This window comes from Phasianus colchicus, chromosome 24 (assembly GCF_987193195.1).
Source record: "Phasianus colchicus chromosome 24, bPhaCol1.hap1.1, whole genome shotgun sequence".
NCBI classification, from domain to species: domain Eukaryota; kingdom Metazoa; phylum Chordata; class Aves; order Galliformes; family Phasianidae; genus Phasianus; species Phasianus colchicus.
In genome coordinates this window covers 5,926,469-5,947,235 of record NC_143459.1, presented here as the reverse complement: position 1 = coordinate 5,947,235, position 20,767 = coordinate 5,926,469, and the positions used below count along the sequence as shown (strand labels likewise).

At 64.2% G+C, this 20,767-nt stretch overlaps 1 protein-coding gene across 4 annotated transcripts; it reads left to right on the top strand.

Annotated features, from left to right (window-relative positions):
• The first annotated feature begins 1,372 nt into the window (after positions 1 to 1,372).
• Positions 1,373 to 20,701, top strand: COL16A1 (collagen type XVI alpha 1 chain). 4 transcript variants are annotated; one of them, XM_031594812.2, is made up of 72 exons: positions 1,373 to 1,467; positions 2,421 to 2,533; positions 4,142 to 4,204; positions 4,289 to 4,406; positions 6,017 to 6,140; positions 6,221 to 6,496; positions 6,577 to 6,657; positions 6,833 to 6,964; positions 7,323 to 7,370; positions 7,787 to 7,813; positions 8,068 to 8,103; positions 8,199 to 8,225; positions 8,354 to 8,416; positions 8,508 to 8,549; positions 8,640 to 8,684; positions 8,791 to 8,826; positions 9,112 to 9,174; positions 9,276 to 9,320; positions 9,392 to 9,487; positions 9,595 to 9,633; positions 10,004 to 10,048; positions 10,302 to 10,337; positions 10,450 to 10,566; positions 10,646 to 10,681; positions 10,753 to 10,788; positions 10,898 to 10,987; positions 11,078 to 11,122; positions 11,209 to 11,244; positions 11,316 to 11,369; positions 11,495 to 11,611; positions 11,693 to 11,728; positions 11,835 to 11,942; positions 12,037 to 12,159; positions 12,225 to 12,278; positions 12,347 to 12,388; positions 12,471 to 12,506; positions 12,706 to 12,759; positions 12,899 to 12,967; positions 13,053 to 13,106; positions 13,181 to 13,207; positions 13,287 to 13,352; positions 13,432 to 13,485; positions 13,571 to 13,624; positions 13,726 to 13,779; positions 13,888 to 13,932; positions 14,018 to 14,134; positions 14,431 to 14,466; positions 14,583 to 14,663; positions 14,740 to 14,784; positions 15,045 to 15,089; positions 16,146 to 16,199; positions 16,307 to 16,360; positions 16,715 to 16,768; positions 16,884 to 16,928; positions 17,001 to 17,054; positions 17,191 to 17,226; positions 17,390 to 17,452; positions 17,522 to 17,593; positions 17,697 to 17,750; positions 17,846 to 17,890; positions 17,998 to 18,042; positions 18,160 to 18,213; positions 18,298 to 18,351; positions 18,466 to 18,516; positions 18,632 to 18,721; positions 18,801 to 18,836; positions 18,910 to 18,954; positions 19,048 to 19,236; positions 19,325 to 19,391; positions 19,468 to 19,644; positions 19,722 to 19,799; positions 19,883 to 20,701. In XM_031594812.2, exons 2-72 carry the CDS (start codon positions 2,458 to 2,460, stop codon positions 20,083 to 20,085), a joined length of 4,869 nt encoding a protein of 1,622 aa, XP_031450672.2. In that variant the 5' UTR covers positions 1,373 to 1,467; positions 2,421 to 2,457; the 3' UTR covers positions 20,086 to 20,701. The 4 variants fall into 4 exon arrangements, with proteins under 4 accessions (XP_031450672.2, XP_031450671.2, XP_031450673.2 ...); XM_031594811.2 differs by having other exon boundaries at positions 11,075 to 11,122; XM_031594813.2 differs by lacking the exon at positions 14,431 to 14,466 and having other exon boundaries at positions 11,075 to 11,122.
• Positions 20,702 to 20,767: the final 66 nt, after the last annotated feature.

The window sequence follows — 20,767 nt, the reverse complement described above, 5'->3', positions numbered from 1 at the left end:
CATGGAGCCTTTGGCAGAAGAGGGCAAAAAGCCATCCCTGAGCCTGCCCCCTGGCTGGAGGAGCAGGATGCAGCCTCCTGCCCCACATGCTGGCATGAAGTGGCACAGAGCTGTGGTTATCTCTGTGCTGTGGCTGTCCGCACGCTCTCGATGCCAGCAGAGTCACTTTGTGCCACCGCACTGGGAACAACCAACCAGAATGGGAAAATTGAGGCACAGTGGGAGCAGTGTGGGGGATGGCTGCCACCCCCAACACGACCCACAGCTGTGCCAGCACCACTGAGGGGCGGGAGGACGTGCCCAGGCTGCAGCAAAGTGCCCGAGCCCTGTTCGAACCCGCATGGAGCCGCGGGGAGGCTCTGCAAAGAGAGCAGCTCAGAGTGAATAATCACCCACTAAAAAGGAATGATAAAAGTTTCGTGATGTTTCATACCCACTTGCTTTAATTAGCCTTAATTGCTACAGTAGGCAAGTCGCAGATGAACTGAGCGCTCTGTCACCGCATCTCGGGGGCTGCCGGGTGGATAAACGGCACCGCACCGCGCTCCGGCAGCAGCGCTGCCTGCTCTGCCCCAGACAGCTTATTTACTGCGGGCTGAATAAATATCAGTTGTTAATTAGAGCGCGTTTATTGAGATGCATGCGTCCCTAACACACATTTGTAAAGCTTCAGTGTAAATAGATTCATCCTAATTTGGGTGGGAAGCGGTCGAGCAGAGGCGCGGCGGCGCTGCGTTGCAGTGGGGTGAGGGGACGCAGGGGATGCGTGGGGCTGCTTGGCAGCAGCTCATGTGGGGCAGTGGCCGTCCCGTGGGGTCCGCCTGTGGGTCCCAGGGCTGGGCCTGAGGGAACTGTGAGCGGAGGGGCATCCCGGGAGGACACCGTGCTCCCCACACTGCTGCATTTCAGGCCAACGACAGCTGTCACTGCTGCCAGCACCTGGGTCACCCTCTCTGTGCCTCAGTCCCCCCCCGTGCCCCACTGTCCCAGTGTCCTCTCTGTGCTCCGGTATCCTCCCACACCACAACGTCCCCACAGTGCCTCAGTTGTGCTGCGGTGCCCCGATGTCCCGCTGTGCCCCCGTGTCTCAGTGTCTCCATGGGACGAGGAGCCGCTTCCCATAGACGGGAGCAGGGCGCGGGGCTCGCTCCCCCAGGACACCCCGGGGGTGAATGGGGAGGGGGCGGGGGGGCGGTGTGCCGTTGCCGGGACCCCTGCGTGGGGGCGGTCCGGCCGGGAGGGAGAGGAGGAAGAGGAGGAGGAAGGCGGGAGCGAAGGAGGGCGGTGGTTCTGCCCTACCCCCCCGCCCCGTGCAGGGGAGGAGGAGGGCGGGCAGCGGCCGGGGGCGGCTCGGGCCCCCCCGGAGGGAGGCGGGGAAGGCGGTGACGGGGGCGGACGGACGGACGGACGGACGGAGAGCAGCGCCCGGAGCTCAGCGCCCGGCCCGAGCCGCACCGAGCCCGGCAGGTGAGCTCCAGGCAGCGGGCGGGGGAGGGCGGTGCTCCGAACCGGGGTTTATCCGCACAGAGCTCGCGGCCTGGGAATGGGGAGTGGAGACCGGGACAGGACGGGGCACGGCAGGAGCCGGGCTGCTGGCCTATGAAGTCGGGGTGCAGGGATACGATGTTGGGGATGTTGGAAAAACGATGGTACAGAGTCGGGACGCCGTGCAATGAAGTCGGGATTTAGGGGTATAAAGTGGGGTGGAGGGGTATAAAGTCGGGGTGCGGGGGTATGGAGTTGGAATGCAGCACCATAAAGTTGGGATGCGGTGTTATGAAGTCGGGATGGAAGGGCAGCAAAGTCGGGATGCAGAAGCGGCAAAGCCGAGACGCAGTGGCGTCGGGTCGGGCTGCAGCGCTGTGAGGTTGGAGTGCAGGGCTACAAGGGAGAGCCGAGAGCGTAAAGTCGCAGCGTAGGGAGATGAAGCGGGGGTGGGGGGGTCCTGTGTGTGTCCCAGCCGGCAAAGGGGAACAGTGGGGAGTGGGGCTGCAGTCTCGTGCTGTCTCACTGTCTTGCTTCGTGGCAGGAAGCGGGCGGGGGGGGGGTCAGGTCGCAGTGACCCAACGGGCTTTGGACCACTCCAGGGAACCACGTGGGTCCTGGAGGCAGAAGAGAATGAACTGAAATTTCCTTTGGGGTCCTCAGCAGGAAGCACGTGGGGCTCCGGGGCACCTCAGCCTGACTTTGGGGTGCATCTGCGTGCTGGGGTTTGTGGGTCGGGTAGCAGCCCTGAATGTGAAGTCTGGGTGGGGGCATCCAGCGGTGGATGGGGGCCTCACTGCAGCCCCAAAGGCTGTGTGAGCTGTGGCCGAGTGGCTCAGAGCCTCCTCCATGCTGGTGGCCTGCAGGAAGCTTCCCAGCACAGGGAATGGCCATACCATCGCCCACCTGCCTGACTGCCCATCTCCCACCTGCAGGCAGCTGAGTTGACCCCGAGCTGCTGCCACGGGCACCATGAGGGGTCTCTGGGCCCTCGTCCTGGTGGGGCTCATCAGCGCCTGCGATGGGACAGAGACGCCAGCAGAGGAAGGTAAGGGGCACGGAGAGTAGGGGCACAGGGTCTGCAACCCCCAGGACGATCCCTCCTTACCTGTCCCTGGGTGTTCAAGGAGAAGATGAGAGAGCAATGCTGGAGTCACGAAGCGTGGGGCAGAGGTGGCTGGGGGTCACCATGAGCCGTGCCGGGTCTCCACGTGCCAGCAGTGCTGGCAGCAGGGCAGGCTGCCTGCTCCCTGTGCCGACTGCACGGGACGTGGGGCTTTGCTCAGCATCCCAGACGGGCACAGGGCCAGCGAGAGCAGCGCCACTGTGGGGAGCCAGGCCGGGGACACCCTGCTCCCACACACGTCACCCCCGCGGCACTGGGAACACCCTGCAGGGAGGGAGGGGGCTTGGCCACGCTTTGGTTGCAGGTGCTGGTTGCCAGCTGGCTGTTCTGTCCTGTAGTGGGGCTGCTTGGAGCTCATGGAGCACTGTGGCTCTGGGTGCAAAGTGGGAAGGGATCTGGCCACAGTGCATGGAAAGAACGGAGGCACGGGGCTCTGGGGAGCAGTGGGCATTGGTGGAGCCCTGGGGGTCTCCTCTGCAGTGTCCCTGGCTGTGCGTGGGGCCGGTGTGGGGCTGGCTGTGGGGTGAGCTGCAGGCGGATGGTGGGGAGGAGCTGCTGGCAGTGAGGCCGTGGTTGCATCAGTCTTTGTGGGGGTGGAGCGGTGCTCGACCTGCTGGGGGGTGCAGGGGCTGCAGCCCCTTGGCACAGCCGGGGCACCCAGAGGGCAGAGCACCATTGTTGGCACGGCACTGTGAGGTCCTGGTGCAGAGTGTGGGACCCCGTGGCCAGCACTGGCAATGCTGCTGCGGGCTGTTAATTAGGGAAACGAGGGCTGGGATGTCCTCAAAGCAGGCAGTGCTGAGGGTGAGGCTGTACCCCCTGCCCCGAGCAATGATCTCAGCACCGCCTGCGCATGGAGCTCTGCTCTGGCAGCACAATGTGCTCCAAGGCCAATGCCAGCACCACAGTGCGAGTGAGTGGGCAGCGATGGGGAGAAGCTGCGGGGTGCGGGCTGTGGGGCGGAGGCGGGGATGGCCCGGCGCTGCTGCCTGCACTGAGGCACAACAAATCCCTCTTTCAATATCCTCTTGTTTCCTCCTCCATCTTGCGCCTCCCAACATCTGGCAGCATCCAGCGGAGGTGGATGAATGATGTTGGAGTGGTGATCTATCAACTCTGGGTCTGACGCAGTGCTTCCTGCCTGCCCCCATCCCCTCGGTGCTGCTTCACCCCTCACCTGGCAGCCCCCACTCCCACCCCACATGCTGCCAGCTCTGGGGATCCAGCAGGGCACATGGGACACCATCTCCCCGCGCTGGGTGGCCGCGGCACCGGGCCCATCTCCTGATGGTGATTCCAGGCACGGGGCCGGGCCAGACAAAGCACAGCTGGGGAAGGCATTGCATGCAGTGACCTCGCCATGCGGAGCCAGGGCTGAGCTGGTGGTGAACCCGCTCACGGCACGCGGCTCTGCTTCTGGTGGGCGCTGTGCTGGAGCTGCCATGGGGTGGGGCTGTGCGTGCCCCCGCTTGGAGACACTGCAGTGACCCTGCGGTGAGGCGCTGGTGACACTCTGCTTTGCCTTCGCAGGGACGCTGTGCCCGCGGCTCTGGGATGAGGATCTGGTTGGGAACAAGTATGAGAACGTGACGGGTAAGGAAATGGTGACGGGGGGCCTGGCTCTGCAGAGATGGGCTGTGCAGCCACGGCGATGCCCTCACCTCCTTCATCCCCCAGGCTTTAACCTCATTAAGCGCTTCGACCTGCTGAAGATCTCCTCCGTCAAGAAAGTGCGCGGCCCAGGCGGCACGGTGCTGCTGCGGCTGGGGGCCGTGCCGCTGGTGCAGCCCACACGGTGAGTGCAGCCCCCCACTCCCAGCCCGCTCCCACCCACCCCTCCGGCAGCACTGTGCGTGGACCCGGCCCTTCAGCCCTGCGTGATGCGGGGGTGAATGCAGCAGGATGTGGCACCCGTAGGGATGTGGAGGTGCCGATGGTGTGCGCTGCCTGCTTTCCTCCTCGAAAGTAAATCACTCTGGGCCGTGGGGACACAGCCAGCCCTTACGCAACTGCTGCGCTGCAGAGGCTCTGTCTTTGCTCTCCTGAACTTGGCAGGCACTGCCTGGGGTCTAATGAGCCCGAAGTGCTGCACAGCTCTGAGCAGTGGGTGCGGGTTTGCTGGGGCCGTGCAGAGCCCAGCCCTGATGTCTGCATCACATCCCGTCTGCCTGTGCCTGAGGCTGTGCTCTGGCTGTGCCAACTCGTGGCATCAGGGCCAGCTGCTCCGTGGGGCCGCCACGCTGGCATGGGGACACCGTGGGGTAGGAGAGCATCCGTGTGTTGGGGAGCAGTGTAGGAATTGGATGTGCTTTGCACTTCCTGAGTTTGGCAGTGGGGAGAGGGCTCAGAGTTTGGGGGTACCTTAGGGTGAAGGGCAGCCAGCTCCTGGCCTGGGCAGCTGAGTCCTTAGATGGCTTTTGGAGGCTGCAGGCTGGTGTTGCTCTTGGCTGGGTGCCTGTTGCAGCCTGGAGACAGTTCTTGGGAAAGCTCAGCATGGGGATGGCACTGGCACCAGGCACCCATGGGTGCTCCGTTGCCCTGGCCCTGCTCTGTGATGCCCAGTGAGGACAGCCCTGCACCCCATGCAGGGGACAGCCCACTCCCACACAGCCACTCTGGTTCTGCTCCAGAGCGGTGGTTTGGAAAATTGCTGCTGTGGTGGAGGCTGGGAGCTGAGTGCATCCCAAAGCAAATAGCTGCAGTGGTGGAGCGGGCGGAGAGTGGGGCACTGCAGCTGCCTCAGCACATTGCCTCTGTGGGAGCATCCATCCTGCACAGCCCTTGGAGTGGAGATGAGCTCCTGGCTGCACAGGGGCAAAACCAAATGCTGCAGCAATAAACACTCCTGGGTGCTGTGCCAGTAGGATGTGTGGGGATACCCAGTGCTTGGGGTGCGAGGTGGGGCTGTGCCATGGGGCAGGGGTTGGGACAGAGCCCCTGGCACAGGCTGGGCTGTGTGTGGACGTGAGGATGCTCTGTCCTCAACTCTGCATGCGCTTTTGGCTGCTGTGAGGGCTGTGGGGCTGAGATACGGGGCTGTGGGGCTGTGCTTTGGGAAAAGTGGCACTGAGGTCTGTGCCCCACTGGACAGGAGGGAGCAGCTCTGATGTTTATCCCCTGTTCAGCTCCTGTTGCACAAGTGCTGGCATCTCCCAGCCAGAACCTACTTGTGTTCCAGCAGAGATACAAACAGCTCCCAGCCCCACACAACTCCTGGTCCAGCACTGTCCTGGGGCTGTACTTCCCAACCCAGCCCTGCAGCATGGCGCCGGGACCAGAGCTGTTCCTGTCCCAGTGGGGACAGCCTTGTGGGGCTGTTGGGGACGCGGTGTTGGTGGTGATGTGGAAGCCCAGGATTGGTGCAGATGGAGCTCACTTGGGCCCTGCTGATGCCCGTTCCTGCAGGCAGGTGTTCCCCCACGGGCTGCCCCCCGAGTTCACCCTCATCCTCACCTTGCTGCTGAAGAAGAACAGCACCGGGGAGCACTGGTACCTCTTCCAGGTCACCGACCGCCACGGCTACCCCCAGGTACGGCTGTGGGACCGTGGGATGTGGGGACAGGGGACTGCCAGCTGCTGTCCCTGAGCACGGTGTCTCCTCTCTGCCAGCTCTCCCTGTCCGTGCACGGCCCCGAGAAGAGCCTGGAGTTCCAGGCCAGGGCGCCGGGATCCACGTTTGTCAGCACCGTCTTTACGGGGAAGGCCGTCTCGTCGCTGTTTGACGGGCGGTGGCACAAAGTGCTGGTGGCTGTGCAGAGCCGCGCTGTGTCCCTGCACGTGGACTGCGGCTCCATCTCCTCCAAACCGCTGGCACCGCGGCGGGCGCTGAGCCCTGAGGGCAATGCCTTGCTGGGGCTGGATGCCGTGCGCGGGACCCCGGTGCGGGTGAGTCCCCGTGGGGCTGCGGGTTTGGGGTTTGGCACCGGGGCCGTCACCCCTCACCGCACTGCCCCGCGGTGCCGCAGTTCGACCTGCAGCAGGCGCACATCTACTGCGACACGGAGCTGGCCCGGCACGAGGGATGCTGCGAGATCTCAGCCAGCGGGGTGAGTGCTGCAGGCAGGGCTTTGCTGGAGGGGGAAGCGGGGCACGTTGTGTGTCGCTGGGGATGCATCGTGAGCAGTGTGACACGTCTCCCCCACCGGCACCACGGTGCAGGGCGCATCCCTGTCCCCAGCTGTGTTGGCTCACAGCCCTCTGTGCCCTCTTCTCTCCCATCAGTGCCAACCTGAAGCGCCCAAGACGCGGCGTCAGGCAGAGCTGATGCAGAGCAGCAACCTCATCGAGATCTCCCCGCAGCCGCAGGGCCGGGTGTTCACACGCTGCTTCTGCCTGGAGGAGCCGCTGGGCCCGGTGAGGCGGCGTGCTGGCAGCCTCAGCGTGCAGCCACGTGGATTCGGCCTTGGAAAAGCCCTGCCTCAGTTTTTCCACTGCCTGCAGAGCTGGGAGGGAGGGAGCGCACAGGAGCCGGCGGCTCTGAGTTCTGGGGAGGGTGGGAGGATGGAGGGGCTGCTGGCTGCCGGTCCTGTTGGGCAGGGAGGGTACACATGTGGGTTGGTGGCCAGGGATGCATGGGGTGGCATTGCCCTGGGGTGCAGCTGTGGGGTAACCCAGGGAGTGCGTGGAGCAGCAGCAGCCCAGGGTACAATTTCAGGATACCCCAGGGGTGCACACAGAGGCATCACCCCAGGATGCTCTGCTCTCTCCCCAGGAGCCAGTGAGAGAGAAGAGCAGCCTGAAGGGAGATCGTATGGAGAAGGTGAGGTGAGGGTGGGCAGGAGCCCCCCAGCCCCCCCGCCCTGCTCCCACATGCCCTGTGCTGCTCTTCCTCCTCCGCCGCCTTCAGGCGGTTCTGCCAGAGCTGCAGTGCTGCTGTCAGGAAGCGGCGTGTCTGCTCCCCCGAGCAGGAATGAAGGCCCCATTTGCTCTCTGCTGCTGCTGGAGCAATCCCAACCGCAGCTCAGGGCCTCTTTGTTCCTTCCAAGCGGCCACAGAGCTGGGAAACATCTCCAGCACAGCCCGTGCCCCGTCCCTGCACCGCCCCGTCTGGCTCAGTGGGATCCCACTGGGCATCCCTGGGGGCGCAGGGGCCCCTTGGCATGGGCTGAGGGGTGCAGGGGGGTCTGAGCCTGCCCGATGCTCCTTCCCACCTCTGCTCTGTGTTTCTTCCCACAGGGCTCCAAGGGGATGTCCGGCGACGAGGTGAGGCTGGGGTCTGTGGGCAGGGGGGACCCCTGGGTGCCCTCAGCCATATGTTCCTCAGTCCCATGGCAACACGCTTAAGTGGCTGCTTTGGCTCCGAGGAGCTGTGGTCAGCCACAAAGCCACAGGGACAGCCTGTGCCAGGCCATGTCCTTGCCCCCTCTGGGGCTGGAACTCTTTCCTCCATTTCCCTTTTCCCACTCCACACATCCCCACAGCTCTGTGGGTACAGATGCCCTCTCCATCTCTTGCAGTGCCCGCCCTGCCCACCGCAGATGGCTTCAACGAATGTGAGTGTCCTGGGGCTGCATGGGGTTTTGGGTCCATGTTCAGTGTCACCTGTGGCTGTGCCAGGTGCTGTGACACTTCTGTCTGCTCTCTGTAGGTGACGCTCGGTCCCCCAGGACCCAAGGTAGGTTTGTCCCCCAGGACAACTCCAGCAGGGTTTGGCTGCGGAGACCCCTGGCTGTGCCCAGGCACAGTGGTGAGGGGCGCACACAGATGCAGTGGTGTCACCTCTTGTCACCCATTCTCTCACAGGGTTTGAAGGGAGAGCGTGGCCTGCCTGGCACCCATGGCACCAAGGGGGAGAAAGGCGACCGTGTGAGTTTCCCCAGTGGGGATCCTGCTGTCCCCCTGTGCCATGGGGCTCTGGAGCTGTGTCCCACTCTCAGCCATCTCCTCCCCTCTGCAGGGTGCTGACTGCGTGCGCACAGACCCCACTGGCCCTATGCAGGTGAGACCCCCCCTTGCCCCACACACACCGCTTTGCCCCATCTCCAACTCCACCTCATCCCCATCCCCTTCTGTCCCCTTCTGTCCCCAGTGCGCTGAGGGGCCGCGGGGCGAGCAGGGGCAGCGTGGAGAGCGGGTGAGTGGGGCTGGGGCTCCTGCTGGATGTCAATATTTGCACGCACATCCTCTGCAAGATGTGTGCCTGAGGGTCCTGCTCACACTGCCCTCTCTGTCCCACACAGGGACTGCCAGGGGCGGCCGGTGCCGATGGGCAGAAGGTGAGGATATGGGTTGAGGACATCTGGGCACAGCATGGTGACAGGGGTGCTGGGAGCTGGGGGTGCCAACGTGGGGTTGGATGCATACAGAGCTCATGGGGACCCCGAGGGTTTTGTTGGGAGGATGTGGGGATGTGGGGCAGTGGTACTGGGGACAAAGGGCAAGGCTGGGGGGGTGAAGAGATGACATTGCAGACGTGGGGATGGGGAGCCCAGAGGCACAGAGGGGACAAAACTCTGCCCCAGGGAGGTGATGCTGGTGACGTCTGTCTGTCTGTCCCACAGGGCCAGAAGGGTGAGAAGGGTGACGGGGGACTCCAGGGCAAGCCAGGCCGCCCAGGTCGTGATGTGAGTAGTGCCAGTTGTGGTGCAGGCTGTGAGGCACCAGCAGCCCCAGACCTGCCCACCTTATGCCATGCACGGCACTCACCACGCATCCATCCCATCAGGGCCGTCCTGGAGAGATCTGTGTGGTGGGTCCCAAGGGCCAGAAGGTAAGTGGGGTCTTGGGGGCATCTGAGAGCACCCAGGAGCAATGCCATGGACACCCCTCCTTCCCTTCCAGGGGGACCCAGGCCTTGTGGGACCTGAGGGGCTGGCAGGAGAGCCGGGGCCACCGGGGAAACCAGGCACACCAGGGATCGGCTTTCCGGGGAAGCCGGTATGGATGCTGTGCCGTGAGCATTGCTGCAGGAGGGGCAGTGAGGGGATGCTGCCCCACAGAGCCCCATGGCTGCCACACAGCTGATGCCATCTTCTGCTTTTCAGGGTGATCCTGGTGGCCCCCCAGGTCCAAAGGGAGAAAAGGTGAGTAGAGGGGGATGGGGGGTGCCCACTACCTCCTCCTGCCTGAAGGGTCAGTGCGGGGCTCATAGGACCCTCTCCGGTTGTGTCATGGTGCTGTGGCCTCATGGGGGCTCCTTCAGGGGAGTAGGAACCCCTTGCCTGGGGAGGGGCTGCTCAGGAGGTGCTGAGAGCCCTCCATGGGGGTTGGCAGCTCTGGGGTCGCCTGTAGTAGCTGGTGCTGGGGAACATGGAAGAGGGGCTGGTTCCAATCCCTGATTTATGGAGCTGAAGGGGAGTGCTGGGGAGGGGGTAGGATGCTGGGTTGGGGCCATGGGGCTGAGGGGCTGCAGCTCCCACTGTGCCAGGCTCACACTGCCACTTCTGGCTCCAGGGCAGCTCAGGAGCTCCTGGACCCAGCGGATCTCCTGGGACACCCGTGAGTACCGAACACAGCACGTGGAGCCAAACCGGGGTCACAGACGGGTTCCTTGGCGCAGGGTTGGGGCTGCTTGGCCCAAGCCCTGAGTGGGATCCAAGCCCAGACATAAGAAGGGTTTGGGATGGCCGGCAGCCTTGCTGGGGGCTGGGATGGACCCCACAGCAGCTGGGGGTTTGGAGGTGCTAAGTGCAGGCAGACAGAGCTCCAGGAACCCAATGCCCTGTTGCCATCCCCTGCCTTCCTCCTGCAGGGACCACGCGGCATCCTGGGGCCCAAAGGAGACAAGGTGGGTGCAGGGTGCTGGGCACAGGGCTGTGCCTTTCCCGGGGCTCGAGGCTGCTTGGGGCCTCTTGGGGAGCCCCCTCCCCGGGGCTGTGTCTCACTGTCCCTGTTTGCAGGGTGAGCCGTGCCAGCCCTGCCCCGCTCTGCCCTCAGGGATGCTCAGCACTGCGGGGCTTCCTGGAAAGCCTGGACCCAGGGGGGAGCCTGGGACACCTGGCAAGGATGGAGTGTCGGTGAGTCGGGCTGTGAGCTTGTGGGAGGGTATGAGGGGGATTGTCTCTGCAGCTCTAAATACTGCTTCTCCATCTCCAGGACAGACCCGGCCCTGTGGGACCCAAAGGGGACAGGGTAGGTGATGCAGGGTTGAGCGTGCTGGAGTGGGACAGTGCTGAGCGTCAGCTCCTCTCTTTCCTTCCCAGGGAGACCCTGGCATCAATGGGATCAAAGGGGAGAAGGTGGGTGTCCATCCTGCTGTCCCCCGTCCCAACATCCCTTTGACCTGCTGTGGGGCCAGCCCTCTCCCTGCCCCACAGACAGTCCCACAGCCCCCTGTGCCCCTCACAGGGGGACTCCTGCCTGTCCTGTGACACCCGTGTCCTCGCCGCGCTGCTGCGGGAGCCCCCCGAGGGGCGTGAGAGCGAACTGGGATCACTGGTGAGTGCATTGGGCCGAGACCCCCAGCCCCACTGAGACCCCATCCCCATGCTGCTGTGGCTGCATGTGACCACACGTGCTGATCAGCAGGACAAAGCAATCCTCCCTGGGCTGGCTGGCATCAAGGGTGAGAAGGTGAGTGATTCCACAGCCCCCTTTCTGCCCACCCCATGGGCTCAGGGAGGCTGCCTGACCCAGACCCTGACCCTGCTGTCTTGCAGGGAGCTGGTGGCCAGGAGGGACCCGCAGGCAGACCGGTGAGTAGGGTGCGGGTGGGGGGCTCATGGAGAGGTCTGTGAACTCTGCAGGCTCATCTCTGCCATTACAGGGGCTCCCTGGGAGCAAGGGTGATCCAGGTGTGCAGGGGCTCAAAGGGGAGAAGGTGAGTGCTGCAGTGTGTCCCCAACCTCCCAGCCCCATCACTGAAGTGTCCCTGTGCAGGTGGGCCCTGGGACGAGGCTGGGCGTCAGTCCCCCCGCCTGGCTCTGAGCACGCTGTCCCCTGCAGGGTGAGCCATGTGGGCAGTGTCCCTCAGCTCCACAGGCACTGGAAGGGGCAGCAACAATGGTGGCTGTACCTGGAGCACCGGGACCGCAGGGCAGGGATGGTGCCCCTGGCAGAGCGGTGAGTTCCCCCAGCGTCTGAGGGATTCCTCTTTAGGGGCCCAGGGATGCTCTGGCCTCAACAGTTCCTCCATTCCCACAGGGCAAGCCTGGCGATGCTGGCCAGAAAGGGCAGAAGGTGAGATGGTATGGGGTGGGGATGCAGAGGGGGCTGTGGACACCCCTGTCCGTGGAGCTGGGCAGTGCTCCCTGCGCTGTGCCAGCCATTGCCTTCTCTTTGCCAGGGGGACGTGGGCAGCCCTGGGGACCCAGGCACACCGGGCACAGATGGACTGCCAGGGCTGTCGGGTGAGCCAGGCATCAGGGGTCCGGCCGGCCCCAAAGGCGAGAAGGTGAGGATCCTGCACTGGAGTGGCTCAGGAGGAGACCCTCGTCCTGTCACCCCATCCCAACCTCAACCTCCCCTCTCTGCTCCCTCCTCCTCAGGGAGACGCCTGCGAATCCTGCCCCACGCTGCAGGGGCACTTCTCAGATGTGATCGGCATCCCAGGAAAACCCGGTGCCAAAGGGGACCAAGGAGCTCCGGGCATCGGCCAGCCGGGCAGAGCCGTGAGTGCCCCGACCCACAGCAACCCGCCAGCACCGAGCCCCGGGGTGACCACGCTGTGTTGTAGGGGAAGCCGGGGCTGCCGGGGATCCGAGGTCCCGCTGGGCTGAAAGGGCTGCAGGTGAGTGGGGCCATGGGGGTGGGCACTGGGGGGTTCTCAGTGCTCCTCACTGCCCCTTGTGTCTGCAGGGCGAGCCAGGACCGCCAGGCGTTGGCAAGCCGGGACCACAGGTGGGTGCCTGCTGTGCCGTGCCGTGCTGTGCTGTGCTGTGCCAGGCAGCTCTGCCACCTTTCTCCCTCTCTGTTTTTCCAGGGAGAGCCCGGGAGCACTGGGCAGCCTGGGACCCCCGTAAGTGTTATTCTGGGCTCCCCAGCACTGAGATGCAGCAGTCTCAGGCCCCACAATTCCTACATCTCCCCCATGCAGCTCCCCTGTGTTGATGGTGACAGCACAGTCCTGGCTCTGGAGTGGCCTTGGGGACAGTGCTGTCACTGCTGCTGACTGAGTGGGATGGGTGGGGAGAGTTAACAGCATCTCCTGTCCCCAGGGACCCCCCGGGCCCCAGGGACCTCCAGGAATGGCAGCAGAGAAAGGAGCCAAGGTATAGGAACATGGCACCGAGCCGTGTCCCCCTGTGCTGCCTCGTGTTCCCGTGCTGCCACTGTGCACCCCCAGCCGTGGTGCCCCCCAGCTCTCTCTGCCCACTGTTGCCCTCAGCTCCTGCCGTCCTTTCTCTGCAGGGATCTCCAGGGCCCAAAGGTGCCATGGGCCCCCCCGGGCCACCAGGGACCAGCGTCACTGGGCCACCAGTAAGTGCAGCCCTGAGGGGGACGTTGCCATCCCTGTCCTCTTGGTGCTGGGCTCTGAGCTTCCTCATGCTCCTCTTCCTCGCAGGGTCCCGAAGGGCAGCGGGGGCTCCCTGGGGTGCCTGGCTCCAGTGGGATGCTGGTAGGTGTGGGATGTGGTGGGGGCACAGTGGGGCTGGGGGCCACCTGCTGACATCCATCTGTGCTTTTCTGCAGGGAGAGAAGGGTGCCCGGGGCGAGAAGGTGAGTGGGTGCTGGGGTGAGGCTGGGGCTGCAGCTCTGCTGCCTTCCATCACTCTGCTCTTGCACCGTTTTTCTGCAGGGAGAGCCTGGGGAATGTGCGTGCCCCCCCAGCCCCCGCCAGGACCCCAACCACACTGGGATGCCGGTGAGTGCCACGGGTCCCATCCCCATTCCCACAACTCAGTGCCATCCCACCGAGCATCCCTCCTTTCTCTCGGCCCCAGGGAGCTCCAGGACTCTGGACCGGGACATCCTGGCAGCCCCAGCCGGGTCCCCAGGTGGGTTCTGTCCCTGCGTGTGGCACAGCTTCCAGCTCACACTGCTTCACTGCTCATTTCCCTGTTCTGTTTTGGGGTGTTGTAGGGTCCTCCTGGAGCACCTGGTCCCCCAGGTCCTCCTGGTGCCCCGGGTCGCCAGGTGAGCAATGGAAAATGGAGACAATGGAGCGGCCAGCAGGGTGAATCCTGGCCCTCATTGAGCAAAGGGTTTCAATAGTCAGAGTCTCTCCTTGGCTTTAGGGGGTCCCAGGACACAACGGATTGCCAGGGCTGCCTGGGCCAGCAGGAGACCTGGTAGGTGGTGGCTGTTCTGGGCACAGTGCTCCGCAGGCATCTGTTGTGCATCCCTCCCAGTTCCGCATCCCTATGCATCCCTATGCATCCCTCCCTCATATCTTGCAGGGACCATTGGCTGTCATGGCTGAGAGGAACATCGAGGTGCTGAAGGTGAGAGCCTGGGGTGGGACTTGGGGGTCACACCACCCCCTTGAGCCCCTCGGGGAGCTGCTGACCCCCTTCCACCTCCTCCCAGAACATCTGTGGGGACTGCGCACAGCTGCAGGCGGCCTTTGAAGCACCCAGAAGCTTCAAGGGGGAAAAAGGAGACCAAGGCATGCCAGGAGCCCCTGGCAATGAGGGCTGTGCACGTGTGAGTATTGGCACAGCTCCCACCTGGAACTGGTGCACCTTGGGTGAAATGCAGAGATGCTCCTGAGCACCTGGGCATCAGCTTGTGCAGCAGTTGTGCAGAGCAGCAGTTGTGCAGAGCAGCAGTTGTGCAGAGCAGCAGGTGCTTGCAGGGCTGGGCAGCTCTGGGCACGCTTCCACACACAGCTGGCACGGGGTGCCCCGTGGGGACATGGGCTGATCCTGTACAGCTTGGGAGCAGAGGGTGCTGAGCACTGCTCCCAGCTCAGCCTCCGGTGACTCTGGGTTTTCTTGCAGTGCTTTGCCCAGTTCCCAAGAGCTGAGGAGGCTCGGGTGAGTGACTCAGGACATGGCCCTGCTCTGCTGGGCTGCTTGGCAGGGTGCTTGCTGGGGCTGGATGCTGCCGTTGGGCTCCTGATCCAGGTGCTGATGTGGTGCCATTCCCGCAGGGTGACAGCCCAGACACAGACTGTGCGGGTGAACCTGGGCACCCCGGTGCCCCAGGTGTCCCGGGTGAGAGAGGCGAGCAGGTGGGTGCCCCTGGAGCTGGAGTGGGGCCGTGTCCTCGTGCCATGGTCCCGTCTGATGGTACCTCTCCCTCCCCAGGGCTTACCAGGACAGCGGGGACCCCCAGGGCCACCCGGGCCCATCGTAAGTAGCCGTGCTCAGAGGCGGGGGGCTGTGTGGGCATCGTGTCACTGCACTTTGAGTCACCAAGGAAGGACCTGGTGCCCTGCCATGAGGCCGTGGTGACAGACAGCATGGAGCAGCGGCACGGAGATGGAGCAGGACCCTATAGAGCTGGGCTGGGGCTGAGCTGCCCCACACTGCCAGCTGTGTGGCACCCTGAGGGCTCAGCCCAAGCCCCGGTGGGCGCTTCCAGGCTGTGACCTCCCCATTTCTCCCCTCAGGGCCCCCCAGGTTTTCCTGGCACGCCTGGCGCACCTGGACTGCCCGTAAGGACCCAGCAGGGCTCCGTTCTGTGCCGTCTGTCACTGCTGCTTGGTTTGGCTGTGTCCCCATCCCAGCTTCCCGGGAGCAGCCACAGCACGGCTCTGCCCTTCTCTATTCCCCACATCTCCATCCATTCATGCCTTCCATCTCCATTCAGGGGCTCTCATTGGTCTCAGGCTCAGGAACATCACCCTGAGCTCAGGGTGCAGCTCCCTTCTGCCATCCTCTGCCCCGTGCTGGGTCCTGCACCACGGCAGGACCCGGCCGTGCCAGGAGGGTGGGACAGCCAGCAGCCGGGCACCTCGCAGCGCAGCCCCATGTGTGCACTGGGTGCAGCCGATGGTCCTCAGCCCACCCCTCTCAGGGCCGGGGGGATGCTGCCATGCAGCCGGTGCGCTCATCCTCACCCTCCCCTGGTCCCCGGCTCCTCCAGGGTCAGCCGCCATCCACCACCATTTCCATCTGCATCTTCATCATCTTCATCCTCATTCTCCTCCCATCCCCACTCGCAGGAAGTGTCTGTGGGGTTGTGGCAGTCCCACTCCAGTGGCTCTGGGAGGATCCTGCCCTCCCCTCATCCTGCTCCCATCCCCTCACCTGCTAACGTCACCGTCTGTGTGGGTCTGTGTGGGTTGTCGCTCTGTGGTGTCAGCCTGTCCCGTCCAGACTCCACTGTGTCAGCACCACATAACCCCCACTAACCCCCCCAGCAGCCCGTGCCACTGAGCCCAGGGGCTGCTGGCTGTCACCTGTGTCTCTTGTCACCTGTGTCACCTATGTCACCGTGTGCTGCAGGAGGATGGGCAGCACTGAGTGCCCTAACCAGGCTGGAGCTGTGCTCCAAAATGTGTCCTGGCTGTGGGCACCCCTGCATAGTGCCCCCCTGACCGGGCTCCCTGCAGACCCCCAGGGTCTGCCCTGGCACTGGGGGGTGGCACAGGTGGTGGTGCCCCTACACCCAGTGTGCGCCCAGGATGTGCACAGCAGAGGTGGGGGGCAGAGCGCAGCTCTAGGGGGTGCAGCCCCCCCTGCAGCTCCTCTTTTCTCCCCCTCCAAAGGGTCTCCAGGGGGAGCGAGGCCCTGCTGGGCTGGCTGGAGCCAAAGGGGAACCGGTGAGTGCCATGGGGGGGAGGGAAGGCAGGAGGGGACGGGGGACACTGCTGTCCCTGTGCACCTGCCTGGGGTGCAGCTGGGTCAGCACCACCCTCCCCCTACACAGGGACCCCCAGGACAGCCTGGCTACCCTGGTGCCACAGGCCCTCCTGGCCTTCCTGTGAGTAATGTGGGGAGCCCTGCAGCATGCACCAGCCCCCCCCTACCTCCTATGTCCCTGTGCCCCCCCCTCGTGCTTGCTTGGGCCCCCACGCTGCCAGGGACAGGTGGGTGGTCAGCTCTGAGCGGGCACTGAGTGCCACATCCCTGCAGGGATGTGTCCCCATCTGTCCCTTGTTCCAGTGTCCCCAGTGCCCTATTGATTCCCTCTATTCACTGTGCCCCCTCTGTGCCACATCCTTTCCCTCCATCCATCCCTGTGCATCATTCATGACCCACCCACATCCTATGTCCCATCCCCTCTCCATGTCCCATCCATGCCCTGTGTCCCCGCTCCATCTCCTTCCTCCTCCAGGGCATCAAAGGTGAACGAGGCTATGTGGGCCCACCGGGGGAGAAGGGAGAACTGGTGAGTCCAGTGCTGTGCCCAGTTGTGTGGGGCAGAGGGGTGGGGGCTCATCCGGATGTCCCCTCACTGTGGCATTGTGGCTGCCTCTATCTGAGCTCTGTTCTCCCTTCCTCAGGGCCCCCCAGGCTTGGATGGTCTCCCTGGCGCCATGGGGCCAGCGGTAGGTGTGGGGCTGTGGGCAGGGAGCAGTGGTCCCAGGGGCCCCAAGAGGCTCACACTTGGCTGTCTGCAGGGACCCAGGGGTGAGCGCGGGCTCCCAGGCGGTGCTGGTGAGAAGGGCGATCAGGTGAGATCCCCCAATGGCTGAACCCATCCCTACAGCCCCTTCCCTCCTCACACCTCTGTCCTGCCGGCCTTGTTCCCTTTGGGAAGAGGATCCCTGGCCATTGTGCAGGACCCAGCTCAGCTCTGTTTCTCCACAGGGTTTCCAGGGCCAGCCCGGCTTCCCAGGGCCACCTGTGAGTACATCCTATAGGGCGGGGGTCGGGATCTTCACATACAGTGGGACAATGCAAAGAGAGCATCCCTGTAGCAAACCCATTGCAGTGAATTTGGGGATGAAGGGATGCACGAGATGGGGAGATCTCATTCATCCCTGGGGAATATTGCTCTCCTCCTCAGGGCCCCCCCGGCTTCCCAGGGAAGGTTGGCCCCGCTGGGCCGCCGGGACCTGCGGCAGAGAAGGTGGGTGCCATGGGGACAGGAGTGGGTGGTGGCACCAGAGGACACCCTGACCCCGTGTTGTTCTCACAGGGCAGTGAGGGCGTGCGGGGGCCCACAGGGATGCCAGGGCCCCCTGGACCCCCTGGACCTCCAGGCATCCAGGTAAGGGCTCCCCCTGCCTATCACAGTTCTCCTGTCCCTGTGCTGGTCCCTGGGGAGCTGCTCTGGGCTTGTCACCCCCCAAGTCCCCTCCTTGTCCCTGCAGGGCCCTGCTGGCTTGGAAGGACTGGATGGCAAGGATGGCAAGCCGGGGCTGCGGGTGAGGCGTTGGGGTGTGCCAGGCTCTGGGGTGCCACACAACCCCAAAGCCCCTGGATGTCCCCAGCCCATGTCTGTCTCTTTCTTTCTCTCTAGGGTGACCCCGGCCCCCCTGGGCCACCAGGAATGATGGGTCCTCCGGTGAGCGATGGCTTTCCTCGTGCCTGGACTCTCCCACATGCTGCACCAATGTCACCACGGTGGCAGGTGCAAATCCTGACCCCAACTCACCTCTCATCTCCCTCCAGGGCTTCAAGGGAAAACCGGGGCACCCAGGGCTCCCAGGACCAAAGGTGAGTGGCTGGGGGTCCCTCATTGTCCCCAAAGCAGTGGTCACCCTGCGGTGGTGGCAGCCCCATGTGAGGGTCTCCATGCACTGCGTTGCCCACCCCATCCCTTTGTCCTTGCAGGGTGACTGCGGCAAACCTGGTCCTCCTGGGAGCACAGGGCGTCCCGGGGCAGAGGTGAGAGAGTGGGGAGGGGACAAAGGAGCCCTGTGCTGAGTGAGGGGACCTGCGCCCCTCCCTTCATCCTACTGCCTCCTGCAGGGTGACCCTGGCCCCATGGGACCCCAAGGCCGGCAGGGACCTCCAGGACTCATTGTAAGTGGCTCTGTTCCCTTGGTGTGCACTGGAATGGTGTAGGGAGTGCTATGGGGCTGTGTCCCCAAACCAAGGGGCTCTGTTTCCTGCTGAAACCCCTCTTTCTGCCCCCAGGGCCCCCCTGGCAGCCCAGGGCAGCCGGGTCCTGCTGGCCTCTCCGGAGTGGTGAGTACCTGTGGGGCTGCCCTGTGGTCCCCCTACAGCCAAGCGGCAGGATGGGGACAGGGATGGAGACAAAGAGTGGTGGCCATCCCCATCTCACACTGCATCCACACCACAGGGGATGAAGGGTGAGCGTGGCTCAGCAGGGGACCGAGGTCTGCCAGGAATGCCAGGACAGCCAGGGCCACCGGGACACCCAGGGCCGCCGGTGAGAGCAGTGGGTGGGCACAGGGGACTGCGAGCACTGTGCGAAGCACACCTCATATCACCTCACTTTCATCCCACAGGGGGAGCAGGGACCAGATGGACCCATTGGTAAAGAGGTACAGGAGGGGCAGTGCATGCTGGGGTGCCCCTAGGACAGCCCCACCGCCCCACTCCTCTCTGTCTCCCCAGGGCCCCCCAGGAAAGCCTGGCACTGCAGGACCCGCTGGCCAGAAGGTGAGGTCTGCCACAGGTCCCCCATGGTGTCCCCAGCCCTACACCACACCGGGGGTGCCATGGTGAGAGCTCTGCTTGTCTGTGTCCCCACAGGGTGAAGCCGGGTCCCCTGGAATGCGAGGGTACCCTGGGGAGAAGGGCCGTGCTGGAGCACCTGGGGGGCCAGGGAAGAGTGGCTCCATGGGCCCCATAGGGCTGCGGGGTCCTGCAGGAGAGAGGGGTCCCCCCGGCTCACCAGGACCTGCAGGCAGCCCCGGGCTGCCAGGACCCCCCGGGATGATGGTAAGAGGGGGACAGCCGGGGGCAGGAGCTTGACTCCAAGGCATGGAGCCAGGGCTCAGCGGCTGTGTCTTTTCCGTATCTCCTCCAGGGCGACGTGGTGAATTATGATGAGATCAAAAGGTTCATCCAGCAGGAGATTAGCAAGATGTTTGATGGTAATGGGGGTGATAGGGGCAAGGGCTGGTGCTCCCCCAGCCCCCCCCAGCCCTGCTGAGCCGCCTGTCCCCACAGAGCGCATGGCGTACTACACCTCACGGATGCACTTCCCGGTGGAGATGGTGGCAGCCCCAGGCAGACCAGGTCCCCCGGGCAAGGACGGGCTGCCTGGCCGGCCGGGACCCCCAGGATCCCCAGGGATGCCAGGGCAGATTGGCAGAGAGGGGCGGCAGGGTGTGCCAGGCATGCGGGGTAGGTGCTGCCCACCACGTCCCCAAGTGCTGGGGTGCTGTGGTGATGGGGTCTCACCATTCACATCTCTCCTCCAGGGGAGCCGGGTGCCAAAGGAGAGAAAGGAGAGAAGGGCATGGGGCTGATGGGGGACAGCGGCCCACCAGGACCCCCAGGTGACTTCCCGTTCCCTCTCCATGTTCCTGATGATGCCATCAGCTCGGTGCCACCTTCCTCCATCTCTCTCTTTGCCTTCCAGGTCCCCAAGGGCCACCCGGCTATGGGAAGATGGGCCCTCCAGGCCCCGTGGGGCAGCAGGGCATCCCCGGCATCCCTGGTCCCCCAGGTGCCACGGGGCCACCGGGCAAAACGGGGCACTGCAGCCCTGCTGAGTGCATGGGCGCTCTGCCCATGGAGCAGCCAATCTTCCAGCCCAAAAATGCCAAGGGCCCTTTCGGCTGAGCCGGCCCCACCGCTCCCCACTGCTGCTCTTATTCTTGCCCCCGTTTTCCAGGGGGCTGCGCCGGTCCCGGGGGTGTGGGTGTTGTCCGGCTCTGCGGGTGGGTGGTTGTTGTAGGGCAGGTGGATCCTGCCCAGCCGAAATACAGCCGTGCTGCTGCCCCGCACCTTGACTCCTCTTTGTGTGGTGTCTCGTCTGAACATCCTGTCCCCATCCCTGTCCTGATCCCCAGCCCTGTGCCCTGTTCCTGCCCTTGACGATGGTGATGGTAGTGATGATGATGGTGATGATGGTGGCAGTGGTGATGATGGCTGCGATGACAAAGATGTGATACTGACGATTTGGGTCATAGAATATCCCCAATTGGTCCCATAAGAGCCACCATAAGAACCAATTGGTCCCATAACGACCCATAAGTCCAACTCCAGTGGTGGTGGTGATGGTGTTGTGGCTGATGGTGATGGTAGAGATGATGATGGCTGTGGTAGGGGTGATGATGGTAATGATGACAGTGACATAATGTTGATGTTGGTAGTGGTGCTGATGGTCCTGCACTAGTGGTGGCACTGCGACGTCCTCGGACGTTTCTGGCCCTGCTCCTGGGGGCTGACGGGGTTGGGAGCCCCACCCAACATCGCCGCTTTAAGCCTCTCCATCACGTGACCGACATGACCCGGGGGGGCG

What these genes read in the sequence shown, in the direction of transcription:
- COL16A1 (XM_031594811.2), top strand. Translation starts at nt 2,458, where the DNA reads ATGAGGGGTCTCTGGGCCCTCGTCCTGGTGGGGCTCATCAGCGCCTGC. An exon ending in ATGGCAAGCCGGGGCTGCGG is followed by an intron (nt 17,751 to 17,845) that starts GTGAGGCGTTGG and finishes CTTTCTCTCTAG; the next exon opens with GGTGACCCCGGCCCCCCTGG. An exon ending in CGGCCCACCAGGACCCCCAG is followed by an intron (nt 19,800 to 19,882) that starts GTGACTTCCCGT and finishes TTTGCCTTCCAG; the next exon opens with GTCCCCAAGGGCCACCCGGC.